Source organism: Anas acuta, chromosome 1 (assembly GCF_963932015.1).
Source record: "Anas acuta chromosome 1, bAnaAcu1.1, whole genome shotgun sequence".
NCBI lineage: Eukaryota > Metazoa > Chordata > Aves > Anseriformes > Anatidae > Anas > Anas acuta.
This window is the reverse complement of record NC_088979.1, coordinates 85247544-85265187: the sequence shown is the minus strand read 5'-3', so window position 1 is coordinate 85265187 and position 17644 is coordinate 85247544. Positions and strand designations below refer to the sequence as shown.

Genomic DNA, 17644 nt, shown 5'->3' with positions numbered 1-17644 from the left:
GCAGTCAGCACACTGTAGTGAAGGGATACCATCCCCAGGGACCTTGATAGGCAGGCCTGTATGAAACTCATGCAGTGCAGCAAGGCCAAGTGCAAGGTACTGCACCTGGGTTAGCACAATCCCAAACATGAATATAGGCTAGGCAAGGAATGGATAGAGAGCAGCTCTGCAGAGAAGGGCTTAGGGGTACTGGTAGACAAAAAGCTCGGCATGGACCAGCAATGTACACCTGCAGCCCAGAAAGCCAACCGTACCCTGGGCTGCATCAACAGAAACATGGCCAGCAGGTCCAGGGAGGTGATTCTCCCCCTCTACGCTGCTCTCTTGAGACACTGCTGGGAGTGCTGCATTCAGCCTAGGGCCCCCAGCCTGAGAGACCTGAACCCATCAGAGTGGTTCTAGAGTAGGGCCACAAACAAGATCAGAGGTCTAGAACACCTCTCCTATGAAGACAGGCTGAGAAAGCTGAGGTTATTTAGCTTACAGAAGAGAAGGTTCTGGGGAGACCTTACAGCAGCCTTTCAGTACTTACAGGGGGCTTACAGGAAAGATAAGGAGGGACTCTTTATCAGAAAAGATAGTGATAGGATAAGGGGTAACAGGGTTAAGCTAAAAGAGTGTAGGTTTAGATTAGATGCAAGGAAGAAATTATTCACTCAGAGTGAATCTTCAAGTGGGCAGCAGTATGTTAAGGAGTACTCAACTACCCTCCTCTAATTCATCTACACACAGAACTCAGATGCGCCACTATACAGCACAGTGCTGTTGCACTAGTACTACCTGCAGATACTACGGCACATTTGATGCCACAAAAAGGTCATTTTTCCATGACTGGTTTTAAAATCCAGCAACGGGCTTAGTCAAATCTACTGTTGAGTGGTTGTTCATCAAACAAATTGGGAACATGATAACACGAGGAAAAATTTATCAAGAGGCCAACTACTGTATCACCTGAAATACTTTCATGCTGTCATAGGCTTCATTGGATGGGAAGAACCAATGGATACAGCCAGCTAGCAGGCAGTATTAACTGGCAAATTCATTTGGCAGTAGTGACTTACAGCCAATAAAGAACACCCTGTTCTCCATCTAACTTTTTTTCCCCTGTGCTTTACCTCTCTCTGTTGAAAACTTGAGCATATTAGCACTGTGTAATGGCACCTGTCAAAAACTGAAACCTTCATTTTCTGATGTATAAAAGTTAAATAAACATACGATGAAAAATTAGGAAAATGCTTTAGGAATTCAATTTTTGTTAAAATACAAACCATTTTTTCTTGCCATCAATTAATATTTTTTTGGGGTATACATTTTGCAGCTGAGCATTCTCTCAACTCCCAAAGAGAAGTTACTTTTTTAAAAAACTGAAGTAGTAAGTGAAAAAATCTTTCCAAAAACGTTAAAAAAGTGTACTTCTAAAAGTGTTTTATCACATTGCACTTATCTTTTTAGTATCTTACCAGGATTAATCTTGAATAGAATGTTTTTTGGCTTAGATTTGCACACACCAATCAAGCTCAGGTATATTTGGTGAAAAGATTTTGTCTTCGAAACCTGTAAATTGTTTTCTAGTCCTGTACCAATGATATCAACAACTTGCTTCACTTTAAATGTTCCTATTTGATGCGGAGAAAATGAAAATATCACATCCTGTAAAAGAAAAGTTATGAGACATTATGAAGGAAAGAAAAGCAAGTAAATTGTATAATTACCTATTTGAGTTACTTCCCTTCCCAGTTACTCCTAAAGATCTGTATTTAACCCCGTGCTTTAAAAATACGCCAGTGGCTACACTTAGCCTAGCAATATATGTATCATGCCACAAATTAGAACATCAACAAATTCTTGCTAACTCACTTCTGAGACACACTGTTCTCTTGCTTCCTGAGTTAGAGTTCTGTTAAATTGTAAATGCCTCCATATTCAACTTAAAATTAACATAGCTTCCTCCGTTGAAGAAATATGTTACTCAGGTATTTGTGATTAAGTGAAGGAAATGAAAATAATCCTAACAAAGGTTTGAGTTTAAATTACTCTGCTCAAGTCAGTAAAATTCCCCTCAAAAAAGTAAAGCCAGGCAAAACCTGCGTCAAGTTTCCTTATTACTACAATTATCTTTTCCAATTTTAAAATAGTACTTGTTGCTTCCTGAAGTACAGGTAAGAGCATTAAATGACTCGACGAAAGCAGGAAAAAAAATATACATTTGGCTGATATTAAATATCATGGAACTATTCTATTTTAATTAAAAAAAAAAAATCTAGTAGTGACCCATGTAGAGTAAAATAATCTCTTTGTCTACATAATGTATGGGAAAGAGGTAATTACCTTTGTAGAACATTTTTTTATTTTTCCTTTTTCAGGAGAAATATTAAAGTGAGCAGTCTTGCGGAAACTGAATTTTACTGGAAGGGACTCAGATTCATTTTTGAGTGTGCACACAACTTGTGTTTGTTCACCTGAGAAACAGTCCATAAACTTAATAACTGGTCCTGGATTAAAAGTTAGCATGACAGGAATCCCAGAACCTTTCAGAGCCAGCTCAGTTTGATGAGGATGATTCACTGTATTAGAAAGACACATACACACATTAAATAGTAATGAAATAAAAAACACAATAAACCTTATCACTTGTTTTAGCTAACAAGCAGAAAATTCATACTATATTTGTACGGTTGCAAAAGTGGAGCCATACAGTTATACAGTATGATTTATGATGCAATCTTCTATAAACTTTGAACTCAGGCTTACTTATAATGGCAGCTAGGTACTGTATTGTTCCTTCATTAAGAAATCTGAGGATGAACAGATACTCGCTTGAAAACACAGAATTATTACCAAAGTGCTGGTGACTTGCAAACAGCTACCTTTTTTTTGTTTGTTTCTTTGTTTTTTTTCCTCTCCCCTCTATTCCAAATATTTACCATTACATTTAAGCTTTAGGTGTTCACTACTAGCTCTTCTTTCTACTCGTGATTAGAAATGTTTTTTGTGCTGAGGCTTAAAAGATGTATTTTTTTTTTTAATTGATATAAGATAGACACAAGTTTCCCATAAAATTAAGAAGTGGAAGATTAAGAAACAAAAATCAAGATATACAATCTTATCATCCAGATATACATTTCTGATAGTGACTATATGTTTCTGTAACATACTTGTGATCAGTGCGGTATCATCACCACAAGCCTTCAGATAGCCATCTTTATTCCCAACAACCTCAAATCTCAGAAACAGTACATAATCTTGTTTTGGTGACAAGTCATTCACTCCAAAGGCCTTTTTAAATTTCCTGTAAGAATCACAATGTCTAATTACTAGAAGAAAGAAAAAAGGAAAACAAAACAAAACAAAACAAAACATTTTTCATCATCTAATTCAGCTCTTGCTATTGATTACAGCTTTAAATGACCTTTACACTTCAGTTCAGAAAACGGGAAAGTAACAAATTTAACCGAACACTATATGTATGACTATGCTACTAGTCATTTGGTATCTTTTCCATTCGCATACATTTACAAAAGTTTTCTGTAAGTGATTCATGTGTGTGTAATCTTTAAAGAAGAGTTTCAGTAAGAAAATTTGCTTTTTCAATTTATTCTTTTTCTCCCCCTTGCTTGAAGGAGAAATGTTCCTTTACGTCTACTATTTTGTAATTTCAAGGAAAGCTTGCAAATGTTTCATTCTCCTGGTAATGAAATATCTATTCTTTACTATTGCTGCACATATGCAACATCTTCATGAAATAAGTCTGCAGTCCTGAAAAAGGCATTTAATTCAACACCACACAACTCAACAATCTTTAGAGATTCAAGATACTTAATTGGAGAAGTAATTAGTTCCCTTTGCAAAAAATCTAATAAAATTCTTCAGCTTAAACAAGCTGAACCAATTCCTGGTTCAAAGGCATCCTTAATGAATTATAAGACATCTCCCAGACAGTCACTTCTGACTTGGCTTTATCATTTTTAGTATCACACCAAGGAATTTCTTTTAACACACATAAGTATCAAGTAATTAAAAAAATCTGCATATTAACTTAAAATGATTTCTCTAAACTATTATGTGAAGAGATGTGGTAGAGAAGCAAACTTTTTTTTTTTTTTTTTTTGCTTGTTTGTAATTTGGACCATTAATAACTCACTTTGGACTAAAGCACAATGTAAGAAAAGACTTCTCATAAGGTAGCAAGGTTCCTTGACTGGGAAAGCACAGGATCAAAGTGGAAACATTTACATCTTCTGTTTTATTTATGAGGCTTAAATCTTGTAAAACAGCATCTGCACTCCTCTGAAGATCTGTTCCCTAAATAAAAAAAAATAAAGTATGGATGTATCAACAGTTCAGCCTGCTCTAACTACCCTTTTGTTTTGCTTTTTTCCCCATGCATGGTTTCACATCTTTCAAAACAAATAGAAAGACATAATGTAAATAATGCCAGTAAGACATAGTTCCATAACACTCAGCTAATTAACTACTTCTATGTCAATGTTTTTAATTCCCTTTTTTATAAAACATGATGCTTACTCAGATTACTTCACTGTCAGAGAAAAGCAAGTGAAGACAGTGACTTCACTGTCAGAGAAAAGCAAGTGAAACTAAGGAACACCTTAGTTTAACACCTTGGAAAACCAAAATGTGTTTTGACAACTCCTATATAGCTTCATCATAACAAGTCCACTAAATCAAGCATAACTGCTCTTGAAAAAATAAAAATAAAAAAGAAAAAAAAGAGACTGGGTGGACAATCAGGGAAAACATACTTAACATCATTAATGCTACGGTGTCACACAGTGAAACAGAAATACTGAAAAAACTTAATTCCAAGGTAAATATATAGTAAACAATTTGCTGATTGGACAGAAGTGACATGAAGTTTATTGATTAGGAAATAGCATGACATAGAAAACACTGCTAGAAGATGAATGTTGAGAAAAGAATGTGAATGCAGAAATAAAAACAAGTCTTCTACTAAACTAAATTTAAAACAAAGAACATTTTCTTACCATCTCTCCTCCAATGCTATTGTCTTCCAGTATTGCTACCCAGTCCATACACTCTGGACTTTTATTGTATAAACATATTTGTTCAGTCTTTGAAGACCCAAAGTAAACTGATCCAAAATTAATGCATTCCAATACATTTCCAGAAGACACTCCTAGAACTTTCAGAATTTGTTCAACCACAACAGCTTTGATCCATACTTCAGTGCAGCCACGTCCTTCCAACTCCACTCTGTCGATAACAGTAGCATGTAACAGGTAATGTACAAAAATGTTAGAAACAATCAATTTGTTTTATGCAAAACTAAGTCAAATCAAAGCATTTCAATGTAAATTGTCATCTCTCCATAGGTAACCTAAGCAAAAAAATGTGTACCTGACAATACAACACCTAATAGATATATATCCAATCAGAAGGAATCACACATTAAAATGTGAGGTTTGGGGGAGACTTCTTCAATTTTCACTTTTTCCTTCCCCCTACTTTTCTTTGTTTTGTTGGAAGACTGTTATTTGAAACAATAGGAATAACATCTCAAAAGAATCAAAGATGTCCACAGATGATATATTGTTCTTTTACCTCTGACAATTGTTGTGTCTAGCTCCCTATTTTGATGTATACTTAGCAATTTTCCTCTCAGGCAACTGGGGAAGAAGTTCATCTGAGAAAGCACAGAACTGCTGCTATTCCTTCCTGAATGCTTATTCATGATGATAGCACAAAACCCAAAGGGTCATACAGACACTGTACAAGTCTAAACTAGACTGCAGAAGGCAGTGGCTGCTTAACCAACATGGGGTGAGGAAGACAGTAATAGTACCCTGGAGTTCAAAGATGGAAAGGCAGAACGTGTGACACTTTGCAATCAAAAGGTTGAAACTCAATAACCAGAGAAACGCATTCCATATGAAGGTGGATGCAATTGTGATGCCAAATACAGATATAGGCTCCTCTGTCAATAACTAATAGAACTCTTCTCTTTTCATTTAATTTCCTTTTCCAGAGGGCTACAAAATGCAAGAACAGGAATAAGAGCTCAACTTTAAGTCAAAGATCTTCTTAATTTAAGTAACATAACGAAACAGAACAGGAAAAAATAACACACATACCCTTTTTGCTACTAGAAGAATAAAGGATTGAAAAGGGCTTTCCAGATTTGTATCAACTCCAAATTCTGACACTGCCTAAAAAGTCTATATTTACAATCTGAAAGGTGCGAACATAAAAATAGTGTATTCTTGAAAGTGTTAATGGTTATGAACAGATTCCTTCTGTTGAAAATAAGATACACCAATGGACATCGTAACGTTTTCTGAGACTAGTGAAACACATCCAACCAAGAGAAAAAGAGCAAAGTTATAGAAATCCAGAAAAAATTGGTGGTGTGGAAGGTACAGGAACACTGCAGGTAGAAGATGCAGAAGCTCTTGGTTAGCAGCACACAGAGATGTGCACACATGCCATGTAATTACAACTTACAAGAAAATTCTATAAAAAACAGCCAGGTACACCACCTGTGCATCATTGTTCCACGGAAATAATATAAACATCAAGTTCATTTAATGAAAATAAGTGTTGAAGATGGGAATTGACACTAGGGAGCTTTATTTATATATAGTAAACAAATTCATAGTAAAATCTTTAGAATTAATTTTAAAAAATGTATAGACCTGTATTCCATCAGCCATACTCACTCACTTTATCACTTCTTTGATGACTCTTGGGACATCTGTACAGATAGCCACTTTGACCACCTTTAAAGAATCAGGCTCCACCACTCCACTGGTAGGTTCTATGTTAAGTAACACAACCCCATCATATGATATCTCAAATGTACCTAAAAGGAATAATACATTGCACAACTTAGAAGTTGTAGATCAATATTTTCCTATGAAACATTTGCATTCACAAATGGCATAAAGCAGGCATTTACAAGGAGTACATTTTCTTATAGAAACAGGAAACACAAAGTTAACATTTTTCCAAAACTATTTCTAACAGAGTACAGCATTCTTCCCAGGATTTTTGAAATAAAACATCCACATATCCAATGTAACTGTGCCAACTGTGCAAGTTGTCATTGCAACAGGAAAGGTACTTACATTCCAAACAGAACTGATTATATCACAAAGCCATTATAAGTAACATTTTTATAAATTTGGGAATATTTTATGCACAGCTCTAGGCAGCCACAGCCTAGAAATTTCACAGATCCAAAGAGAGATCTATTATCTGCAAATAGCAACACTTTTCATAGCTTGATTCATACACTATCCAATTCATTGCAGAAGAGAACAGTTAATCTTTCTCTGACATACAAACATCTGTTTAAATGTGAAAAGATTAGTAAATGTGTATTTCACCAGCAGCACTAATTTTTTGCCATTATAGGTAGCAAGAAATTGTTTCAAATGTTGTAGGAAAAACACACTGTTTTACCTCAAACAACAGCTGATCTCTAATATGACATCAGAAGCAGGAACAAAGCACTCATACTTTTAGCACGAGATAGGAAATGCCTTGATTCACAGGCTGCATACAGCACTTCTGCTGCTGTAGTTTATATGATGCCTGCCAGCACAACCTGCTGTGTTCCGATTCAGAGACTACACACACAGATTCTCTCACTCCCCCTCCTCAGAAGAAAGAGGGGGAGAAAATCTGATGGAAAAAAAGCTTATGGGTCTGCAGGGCTGGTTCCCTCACATGTTCTTACTCCTCTCTCCCAGCTGCTGCTGCATGGTGTTTTTCCCGTTCCTTAACTCTGCTCTCCCAGAGGCCCACCCAGCATCACTCCCTGGCTCGGCTCTGCCCAGCAATGGGTCCCTTTTGGAGCTGGCTGGAGCTGGCTCTGGTCTGACATGGGGCTCTGCTCACAGAGGCCCCTGCTGCAGCTCCCCCACTACCAAAACTTTGCCACATAAACCCAATACAAGAACCTTTAGCTATAATAGGAATAATAGAAATAACGCAGAACTTCAGTTAATTCCTACTTAGTCACTGAGGAGTTAACTCACACACAAAAAAATACATTTCCTAAGAAAATAAATATTTTCATAATTCAGTGCATATTTAATATTTACCTGATGATGATCCATGGTTAGCAATATTGATCTCTTTACTAATTACTTTACTGTTTGCAGTCACTGTACCGAAATTAATCTCTGAATCAGTTTCCAGATAACAGCGTGGACTTAATCTGCAGAGAGAAGGCATGGTTTTATTTTCCCCAAAGTTGAAAATACATTTGCATTTTTAAAGAAATTTGATTAAGCACCACGTTGGAAGAGTTCTGCTTTTCTTCCAGTCCTCCTCCTACTGTTTATGCAACTCACTCCAGCAGTACAAAATACATTAAAAAGATCTATTAATTCATTTAATTTAAGAACTAATGACTGCAACTTTAAAACAAGCTAGCCTCGAGCAATTAGTCAAAATGGAATATATGCATTTTTATTTAACTCTAAATACCTATTTGTCATACAAAGTAGTTTAAATAGTTTACTAGAAAAGTGTTCGCTGTATTGAGTTGGTCGTATCTCCAAAGTTAACATCCGCTGTCTTTCATTGTCAGCTGCCTGAACTAAAAGTAGAGAAAAAACATGCATGCCAATTTCAATTTACAGTCTTCTTGTTTTATAGATACTTCACATGGCTTCAGCAAAACTCGTTAAAACATAGGAAGCGTATAATGACACAAGTTCTTGCTGTTACTTATTTAAGAGCATCAGCAAGCATGACTACTTCACTGGATTGGGTACGGCTTAGACTTAATGGAAAACTACTACTTGCTTCAGCAAACTCATGAAGGCCCCGATTCCTAATACAAGCCCACGTTTGACATCATGTAAAATTGTGTTCAAAATTAATTAGGATTGTACATGAGCACAGACGTCCATCCCCTCTTAACCGCAAATAGGGACATGCAGGAACAATTGCATCTCATGGCCTGTACTAAGCGCTGCACCAAAGACTAACAGAAGGAAGACAGCTTCCTAGGCCAAGCTAGGTGGACCCTACCCACAGAAGCTCTTTCACAAAGTACAGGGGCAAGCAAGTGGGAGGTGGTGGGAAGGAAAGGAGATGGGGGTGGAGGGAGAAGGGAATCAGAATGAAACAAATGAACTTCCTCTTGGGCAACAACTTGGTTTTAATTCTATTTAATAATTTATTGTGATGCAAAACAAAATACTGAATTCTTCAAATAGATGGTTTAAACCAGTGGGTGGGGGTACACCAGGAGAAAAAAAAGGCACCAGGAAACTGCTATCAAGATCAGAGCACAATTAAAACTATTTTGAAGACCTGACAACATGTACCAATTATTTAGACATTCTTCCAAGAAGTTTCATGAGAAATATGAAACTAAGTATCTTTCTACTCAAGTCCCATATATATAACTACTCAAGTAGACAGGAATAAAAATGAATTCTAATGACAATTCCTAGTAGACAGTGGTGATCCTTACACAAAAGAGAGAGAACGGAGTTAGGAGATTTACTTTATATGTATATATATATATATATATATATATATATATATATACACACACACACATATATACACAAACACTACTATTACTATTTAAACATAGGATGGGGTTATTTTGTGGCTCCCCCTCTCTCTTCAAGATGAGAAGTTACCCTGGAAATGTCTAATTTCAAACATGTTCCAAATGTTTTGTTAAAACAAACAAACAAATCCTAATTAATATACTTCAAAGAAAAAGTGAAGAGGTGGAGTTTCAGTGAATCATTTACACACAAAGACACTAAAAATCAACCCATAACTCTCTGGTTTGATTGAAATACAATCCCAAATCTTGAGTATAAGTATTTTCTATTGCTATCAAGTATTTACTAAATTAATTCATTACATCTGTATTACTGAGCACATTAAGAGTCCATGGCACGATCAAGATACACTAACTGCATTGTGTGGTCACCAAAACTGGTATGAAATACATGTGTGACAAATCAATATGGTTAACCACTGGAGCTAGTCACAAGTGCCAGGCAAATACGTAAAAGGTATTTCATTTGCAAATCAAACAACTATGATATTAACTTCACTAAGGCACAATGGAAATAAAATTCTTTTGGTGATATTTTTAACCAAATGAGTGGATACGAAAATAAGTTAAAAGTTACTGCAGTCTGATGTTGTATGGGAAACAGGCCTTTCCTACATTCACAGTGAAGCGCTTCCCAGACTAATGATTATCTTAAAATGAACAGCAGATGTGATCGAAGGAATTGCACAAAATGTTGGCAAAAAAAGGATAAATATTTTCATGCTTTTCTCCTAAACTGGCCATGAACTTCTCTTTCATTAAGATTCCATGGGCAAAACATGCAGACCCAGATTTTCCACAAGCTCATAGAGAACTACACATTTGTACATACACAATAATCCATACTGAAATAAAAGGTGAAAAACAACAATTCCAAAGACAGAAAACTGAAAATAAGTGAACAGGTAAGAGAGAAGTAGCAGACATTTAAAGAGGCCACTCTAAATAATATTAACAACTTCAATAACACATCTTGGGTTTATGAAATTTCATAACTAGCTTTCACATACTTTAGAATGTGTTGCCTTCAGGGGGCAGTGGCGACCTGGTTCAGGAACGGCACGGCGACCAACCCCAGGCCGCTCGGTCCATCGGCTCACAGACACCAATGTGGTGGATGGCAAATGGCGTTTGTTGCCGAGCCACATGGGGTTATATACCCGAGGCCCATAGCGCCACTTCTGCTTCCCTACATCACAGCCCACATGCTACTGTCCATCAAGGGAGGGGCTCCACCTTTCCGTACAGCGCCACATCTTCCGGCCGCCAGACCCTAACTACCCACAGGAATGTAATTCTGTTTGTTAGATGTGCAAGTACTTTTTCAAAGTACTGCCAGTACACAATCTTAGAGTCATTCACTCTAGAAAATAAAAATAAACACTGTATTTGGACCAGCCAAAATCTGTGGCTGATAATTCTTCACATGTCAAAAAATACATGCAACACAGACATAAATCTAAGTAAATCCTTAAAAAAACAAATTATGTATGTCAACTTAACACTTAAGGAAATATAGGATAAATGCATATTAAATTATTGATGGTGCATCAGCAGAAACAATAAAATGTTATTTAAAATGAAAAAAGAGGTAAAAACCTTTAATTAGGGAGAAAAAACACACTGGAATTATACTACTAATAAAAATAATATACTAATAAATTATACTATTTCCAGTTGAAGGGAAGAAGAGGACAGGACACAGCACGGGGACCCTCCAAAACAGAACATGCAAATATTTCCTTTAAAATATTTTTAGTGTCTTCTGTCAAATTAAGACTTCTGTGCACATTTCACAGTGATATCTTTATTAAAAAAAAAAAAAAAAAAAAAAAAGCTTTTAACTAGTATTTGTCAACCAATGAATTCTTATACTACCTATATTTTTTTTCTCTAAATGATAAATGGCATATTCAAAACTATGGTTTTTAAAAAATATATGTTTGACATTTAGTGACCCTTCGGTGCAATAACTATCATCTGTCTATAAACAACAGATATATGCATGACAAACCTGATTTGGGAGAAGACTGATTAAAAAGTATTAAGTATATTTAGTTTTGATTTTTACACAGAAAGACAATAATCAGTTATACCCAGTTAAGTTTTCCTCTGCAAAAGATAATTAAACACAAGGATTTAAAATACTTAGCTATCTACTGAAAGTCCTCTCCAGAAAGGAATTGCCAGTAGCTTTATTGTCCAAAGTGCAATCTGTCCAAGGCAGTCTATATTAACTATATCATAAGTTAACAATCTAAATAATACTAAAACTTAGGTATTAAACTTGATAATAAGTTAGCGATAACAATAATATTGTAACAATACCAATTTATTTCATTTGTTCTCAGGGTATTCAAACATGAAGACTGATAACAGTAGAATGAACATTTGACCTGTGGCTAAGAAACTGCTAGCCCAAGAAGCAAAAAGCATGCAACTGAAATACGGTGCTCTTAAGATGAAAGGAGAAAAAGCAAATCAGGGAAAAAAAAAAAAAAAGATCACAACATGACAGGTAAATAAAATGACAGAGTAAGTATTGCCCATCTGAAGGCAAAACCTGATGCGTGTTAGGCTAACATAAGGAGTTTGCGGATTTATTTTTTAAAACAATTCATATTGAATAGTCTCCAATGAAATTCCTTTCCACCTGTAAACAGAATTTCTAATGTTGAGATTTTCAGGAAAATCATGATTTGCATTAGTTTATGCAGAGAGTGGATTCACCTACCCTAACTTAGGCACCCAAGAGCTGGACCTGTTATCATTCTGTTTTTTCTCTATAGGCAAGAGAGAGAAAGGTCCTCCAGAACAACTCCATCCCAAATCCTCATCCTCAGATAAATTCTAGCCTAAGTCTGATGAAGTATTAATTAGAAACTTACCTTTTCCAACCAATATACAGATTATACACAACACAGGACATATACATGTATGTTTAGACACATAGACATGCACACAAAAACACATGGACTGATGAAATGATACTTGCACATGTGACATAAACCATATCTTTAGAATTAAACAAACTGTTCTTCACTATAATTGCAACTGAATATGAACAATATGTTTGGTGTTTTTGGTTATTTAATTTTTATTATTATTATCATTACTATTATTAGTGATGCAATAAGGGGAAAAAAAAAAAAAAACATTAAAAGTAAATGTCAACTTCACAGAATCACAGAATTTCTAGGTTGGAAAAGACCTCAGGATCATCGAGTCCAACCTCTGACCTAACACTAACAGTCCCCACTAAACCATATCCCTAAGCTCTATATCTAAACGTCTTTTGAAGATTTCCAGGGATGGTGACTCCACCACTTCCCTGGGCAGCTCATTCCAATGTCTAACAACCCTTTCGGTAAAGAAGTTCTTCCTAATATCCAACCTAAACCTCCCCTGGCGCAACTTTAGGCCATTCCCCCTCGTCCTGTCACCAGGCACGTGGGAGAACAGGCCATCCCCCACCTCACTACAGCCTCCTTTAAGGTATCTGTAAAGAGCAAGAAGGTCGCCCCTGAGCCTCCTCTTCTCCAGGCTGAACAAGCCCAGCTCCCTCAGCCGCTCCTCGTAGGACTCGTTCTCCAGGCCCCTCACCAGCTTCGTCGCCCTTCTCTGGACCCACTCAACTTGTCTAATGCTGGTGTAGAATTAGAATTCATCAGCATTATCACAATCAATAAAGAGTAAAGCAAAAACAAGAACTTAAAGCCTCTCTAGGATCTTAGAACACCACCATCCTGATTATCTTCTTACCTGTGCGCTGTTATGGGGGAATGGAGGGGGGAGGAGAAGAATTGTAAAGAAACTTGCTATTCATTTTCATTACAGTTGATAGCTTAGTTATGCAGCCATATGTGACAGGTGTTAACAAACTTTCCACAAGATTAAACTGAAAACTCTAACAGCAAAATATGAACTTTTGACCTTCATACCCAAGCAGAGGGATATCAACTACATCTTCTTCTATTAAAAGCAGTAGTCTGTCTTCAAGATCTTCCTCACTCTCAGGACAATATTCTACAACAGCTTTGACTTGAAGTCCAGGTGCAACAGGTTTTTCTGGATTTTCCACAATCAGTTTAAACTGCAGTGCAAAAAAAAAAAAAAAAAAAAAAAAAAAAAAAACAAATAATTAATCAATTTTTCATTTTTAAGATTTAAAAATATGTACATATGGTCCATTTTTCAGAGAACACATGGATTGATTTGAAGAACAAAGAAATTCCTCTGCCTATTTATTTATATTCACGTTGTTTATCTTTTTTCCTGTTTACAGTAAAACAGAAAGGCAGAAAGAATGCCAAATCCACACTTCAATGTAATTTGATGAGTTGACAAAATACTGTTTCTAGTCCTTTCAAGAGAGCTCTGGCTTTTCCTGCTGTTGCCATAAACCCTCTGAAGCACCATAAGGTCGGATACTACTTAATACAGAATCTTTTCAGTATCTAAGAGAGCAACAAGGATTAAATCTCAATCTGAAGTAGCCTATGAATAGTCTGTAGATCTGACCTACACTCAGAGGAATTCAAATGAAAGTATCACTATACATTGAAAAAATCTTCCTGAAGGGCCCATGCACCTCTAATTCTTTGGGTAGAGGGGGAGGGAGGCTGTGGAACGAAAGGAAAAAAAAAAAAAAAAAAAACAAAACAGAAGCAACTGACACAAAGTACCTTTCTCCTCCCTCAAAAAAAAAAAAAAAAAAGTAGTCTGGATTTGTTGCTGTCTGTCTGCATCTGGTAAGATCCAACACCACCACATCTTTCCTTGAACAGAGGATACATAAGCGAGCTATGAGCATGTAGAAGGAATCCCACAGCTACCACATTCCTAAGAAAGCTTCATAGCAAGATCAAGAGATTCTCCAACGCCTCAGTGTCCTTACAGCTCACATCACTCTATGCATAACTGCTTTCTGCTGTATATGTCCACTTTATTAAATATTTTGTTTCTGAAACAGAGTCATCCCAGTATTCTTGAAGTTTTCTGTATTGTTTTTACTTGGAATATATAAAGGCAATTTACAACTTGCTGCTTCCTTTAAAATTTCCCTAGCAGTATAAACACTCAACTAAAGGAAATGTGTTATGTAATATGCATCAGGATGACGGGGTTGATTTTGAAATAGCAGCCAGTAACCATGCTTTGATTTGGGAGTGCGCAAAGTCTTCTCTAAAATGAATTAACACCCATGCATATTTATTCCGTATAAGGGAAAATTAATATTCTGGAATAACAATTTTTTAATGAAACCTACAGAAAACTGCTCTGTGAGCTGAATTCCTTGAAATGCATTTTTCAGCTGTGCACTGTGGCAGCTCAGTTAATTTTCATTTCTTGCACTCTATGAACGTAATGCTTCAGAAAACTTGCCACTGAGTCACCCATTTCAGAGCCATGTACTCCCAGACAGCAGCACCAGGCCTGGGAATGAAAGAGCAGCACGACAGAACCTCCTGGAACCAAGCATCTAAAGTGGAATCTTGTCCCCTAGCTCTCACATTGGGCATCTCTTGCACACTGGCCTGAAAATATTCAGCCTAAGTCATGACAGACTCGGGTTTTTTTTTGCTCACAGTTGCCATCCTCATAAATTATGAAGAGTAGCCTTTTCTCTTCTAAAATTGACTGCACCTTTCCGCTTCTGAAGCATGTGAGAGATTGATAAGGCTGATGAAAACTAACAAACCCGAGAATAAGCACAGCCCTACCAAACGAAGCACTCTCAACAGCTCCCAACTCATCCCAAAATGCTTCAGTGACAGTGTAACGAAAGTTAGGAAAAAAAGTTAGGGCTTCCCGGGAAGCCCTGCAGGAGAACACCTTCCAGGTGCTACCAGAACCACGCCCAGGCTTCCTCACGAGGAGCAACGGCTGACCCAGGGCACCGGCTGCCTCCTCGGGATCGTCACACGGACAACTTCGCCTCCGGGAACCGTCTCCCCGTCCTTCCCGTTCACCCAGCTCACCGCCCACCTTCAGCACAGTGACACGCGTCTGGCGAGGGCCCCGCCTGGCGAAGGGGGGCACCTGAGGAGCACAGGGGTCCCCGGGCGGGTCCCTCCGCGGCCGCTCCGCTCCCCTCCCGCCCCTCACCTGTGGCCGGCGCGGCGGCAGCAGCCGGAGGCGGCAGCTCCCGGCGCGCAGGTTGCGGATGCTGAGCTCGGCGCGGTGGCGGCGCCCCGGCAGCGCGGCCCCGAAGCGCAGCAGGGCCGGGGCGATGCGCACCCCCAGCACGTCCCGCTGCCCGCCCGGCATGGCGGCCGCCGCTGCTGCCTGGAGACGGTCGCTAAGCAGCGGACGCGGAGCCGGGCGGCGGGGCTGGCGAGAAGCCAGCGCTTGGTTGGCTTGGAGAAAGGAGGTGGGAGCAGCACACGCACAAAACCTCAAAGCTCAGTCGTGATCAGCCCCCAAAGGTTTCGTTTGCCTCGGATTACATCAGCCCTAAAAGTAACATAAAGGAATCTGAAGGGAGTTCTTTGGGATAGCTACGTGTAGTGGGTTTACATGACAAGGTTTTGGTAGTGGGGGGGGGGAGGGGGCATAGGGGTGGCTTCTGCAAGAAGAATCCAGAAGCTGCCCCATGTCAGATAAGGGCCCCACCAGTGGCCAGAGCCAGGCCAAGAAGCTATATTGTTTGCGCCTCTGCAAGAGGATATTTAAGAAAAGGGGGGAAAATTATGAATGTAGTTGTTGGGGCAAGGCTTTTGACACCGTTTCCCACAGCATTCTCCTCAAGAAACTGGCTGCTCTTGGCTTGGACTGGCGCACGCTTCATTGGGTTAGAAACTGGCTGGATAGCCGGGCCCAAAGAGTCGTGGTGAATGGAGTCAAGTCCAGTTGGAGGCCGGTCACTAGTGGCATTCCCCAGGGCTCGGTGCTGGGGCCGGTCCTCTTTAACATCTTCGTCAATGATCTGGACGAGGGCATTGAGTGCACCCTCAGTAAGTTTGCAGATGACACCAAGCTAGGTGCGTGTGTCGATCTGCTCGAGGGTAGGAAGGCTCTGCAGGAGGATCTGGATAGGCTGCAACGATGGGGTGAGGACAACTGCATGAAGTTCAACAAGGCCAAGTGCCGGGTCCTGCACCTGGGGCGCAGTAACCCCAAGCAGAGCTACAGGCTGGGAGATGAGTGGTTGGAGAGCTGCCAGGCAGAGAAGGACCTGGGAGTGATGGTGGACAGTCGGCTGAATATGAGCCAGCCAACTCAGGTGCTCAGGTGGCCAAGAAGGCCAACAGCATCCTGGCTTGCATAAGAAACAGTGTGACCAGCAGGGCTAGGGAGGTGATCGTCCCCCTGTACTTGGCTCTGGTGAGGCCGCACCTCGAGTACTGTGTTCAGTTTTGGGCCCCTCACTACAAGAAGGACATTGAGGTGCTTGAGCGAGTCCAGAGAAGGGCGACGAAGCTGGTGAGGGGTCTGGAGAAGAAGTCCTACGAGGAGCGGCTGAGGGAGCTTGGCTTGTTCAGCCTGGAGAAAAGGAGGCTCAGGGGTGACCTTATTGCTCTTTACAGGTACCTTAAAGGAGGCTGTAGCGAGGTGGGGTTTGGTCTATTCTCCCACGTGCCTGGTGACAGGACGAGGGGGAATGGCCTAAAGTTGCGCCAGGGGAGGTTTAGGTTGAATATTAGGAAGAACTTCTTTACCAAAAGGGTTGTGAGGCATTGGAATGAGCTGCCCAGGGAAGTGGTGGAGTCACCATCCCTGGGTGTCTTTAAAAGATGTTTAGATGCTGAACTTAGTGATATGGTTTAGTGGAGGACTGTTAATATTAGGTCAGAGGTTGGATTTGATGATCTTGAGGTCTCTTCCAACCTAGAAATTCTGTGATTCTGATTATAACCATGTATAAGCACTTTCAAAGATAAACAATAATAAGCTTTAAAGGTTTCCCATGGGGAACAAGCAAAACAATAAACTGCCTGATTATTAAGGCCAAAAATATTCAAAGTACAAGTTGGGCACATTTTTATTTTGCAACATTTTTTTAACAGCGAGGCTGTTAAACAAGAACAGTTGCCAAAAACGTTGGGGTTTTCCGTTGTTGATATCATA

General features: G+C 38.9%; 1 protein-coding gene across 1 annotated transcript in view; it reads right to left on the bottom strand.

Annotated features, from left to right (window-relative positions):
- Positions 1-15847, bottom strand: part of CFAP47 (cilia and flagella associated protein 47) — a 296518-nt gene extending 280671 nt beyond the window's left edge. The window contains exons 1-9 of the mRNA XM_068686651.1: positions 15683-15847; positions 13516-13667; positions 8085-8200; positions 6700-6838; positions 5004-5232; positions 4142-4302; positions 3156-3289; positions 2329-2564; positions 1461-1650 (exon numbers count right to left, since the gene is read on the bottom strand). Coding sequence (XP_068542752.1) covers positions 1461-1650; positions 2329-2564; positions 3156-3289; positions 4142-4302; positions 5004-5232; positions 6700-6838; positions 8085-8200; positions 13516-13667; positions 15683-15844 — 1519 coding nt within the window. The 5' untranslated portion in view covers positions 15845-15847. The remainder of the gene's footprint in view (positions 1-1460; positions 1651-2328; positions 2565-3155; positions 3290-4141; positions 4303-5003; positions 5233-6699; positions 6839-8084; positions 8201-13515; positions 13668-15682) is intronic.
- Positions 15848-17644: the final 1797 nt, after the last annotated feature.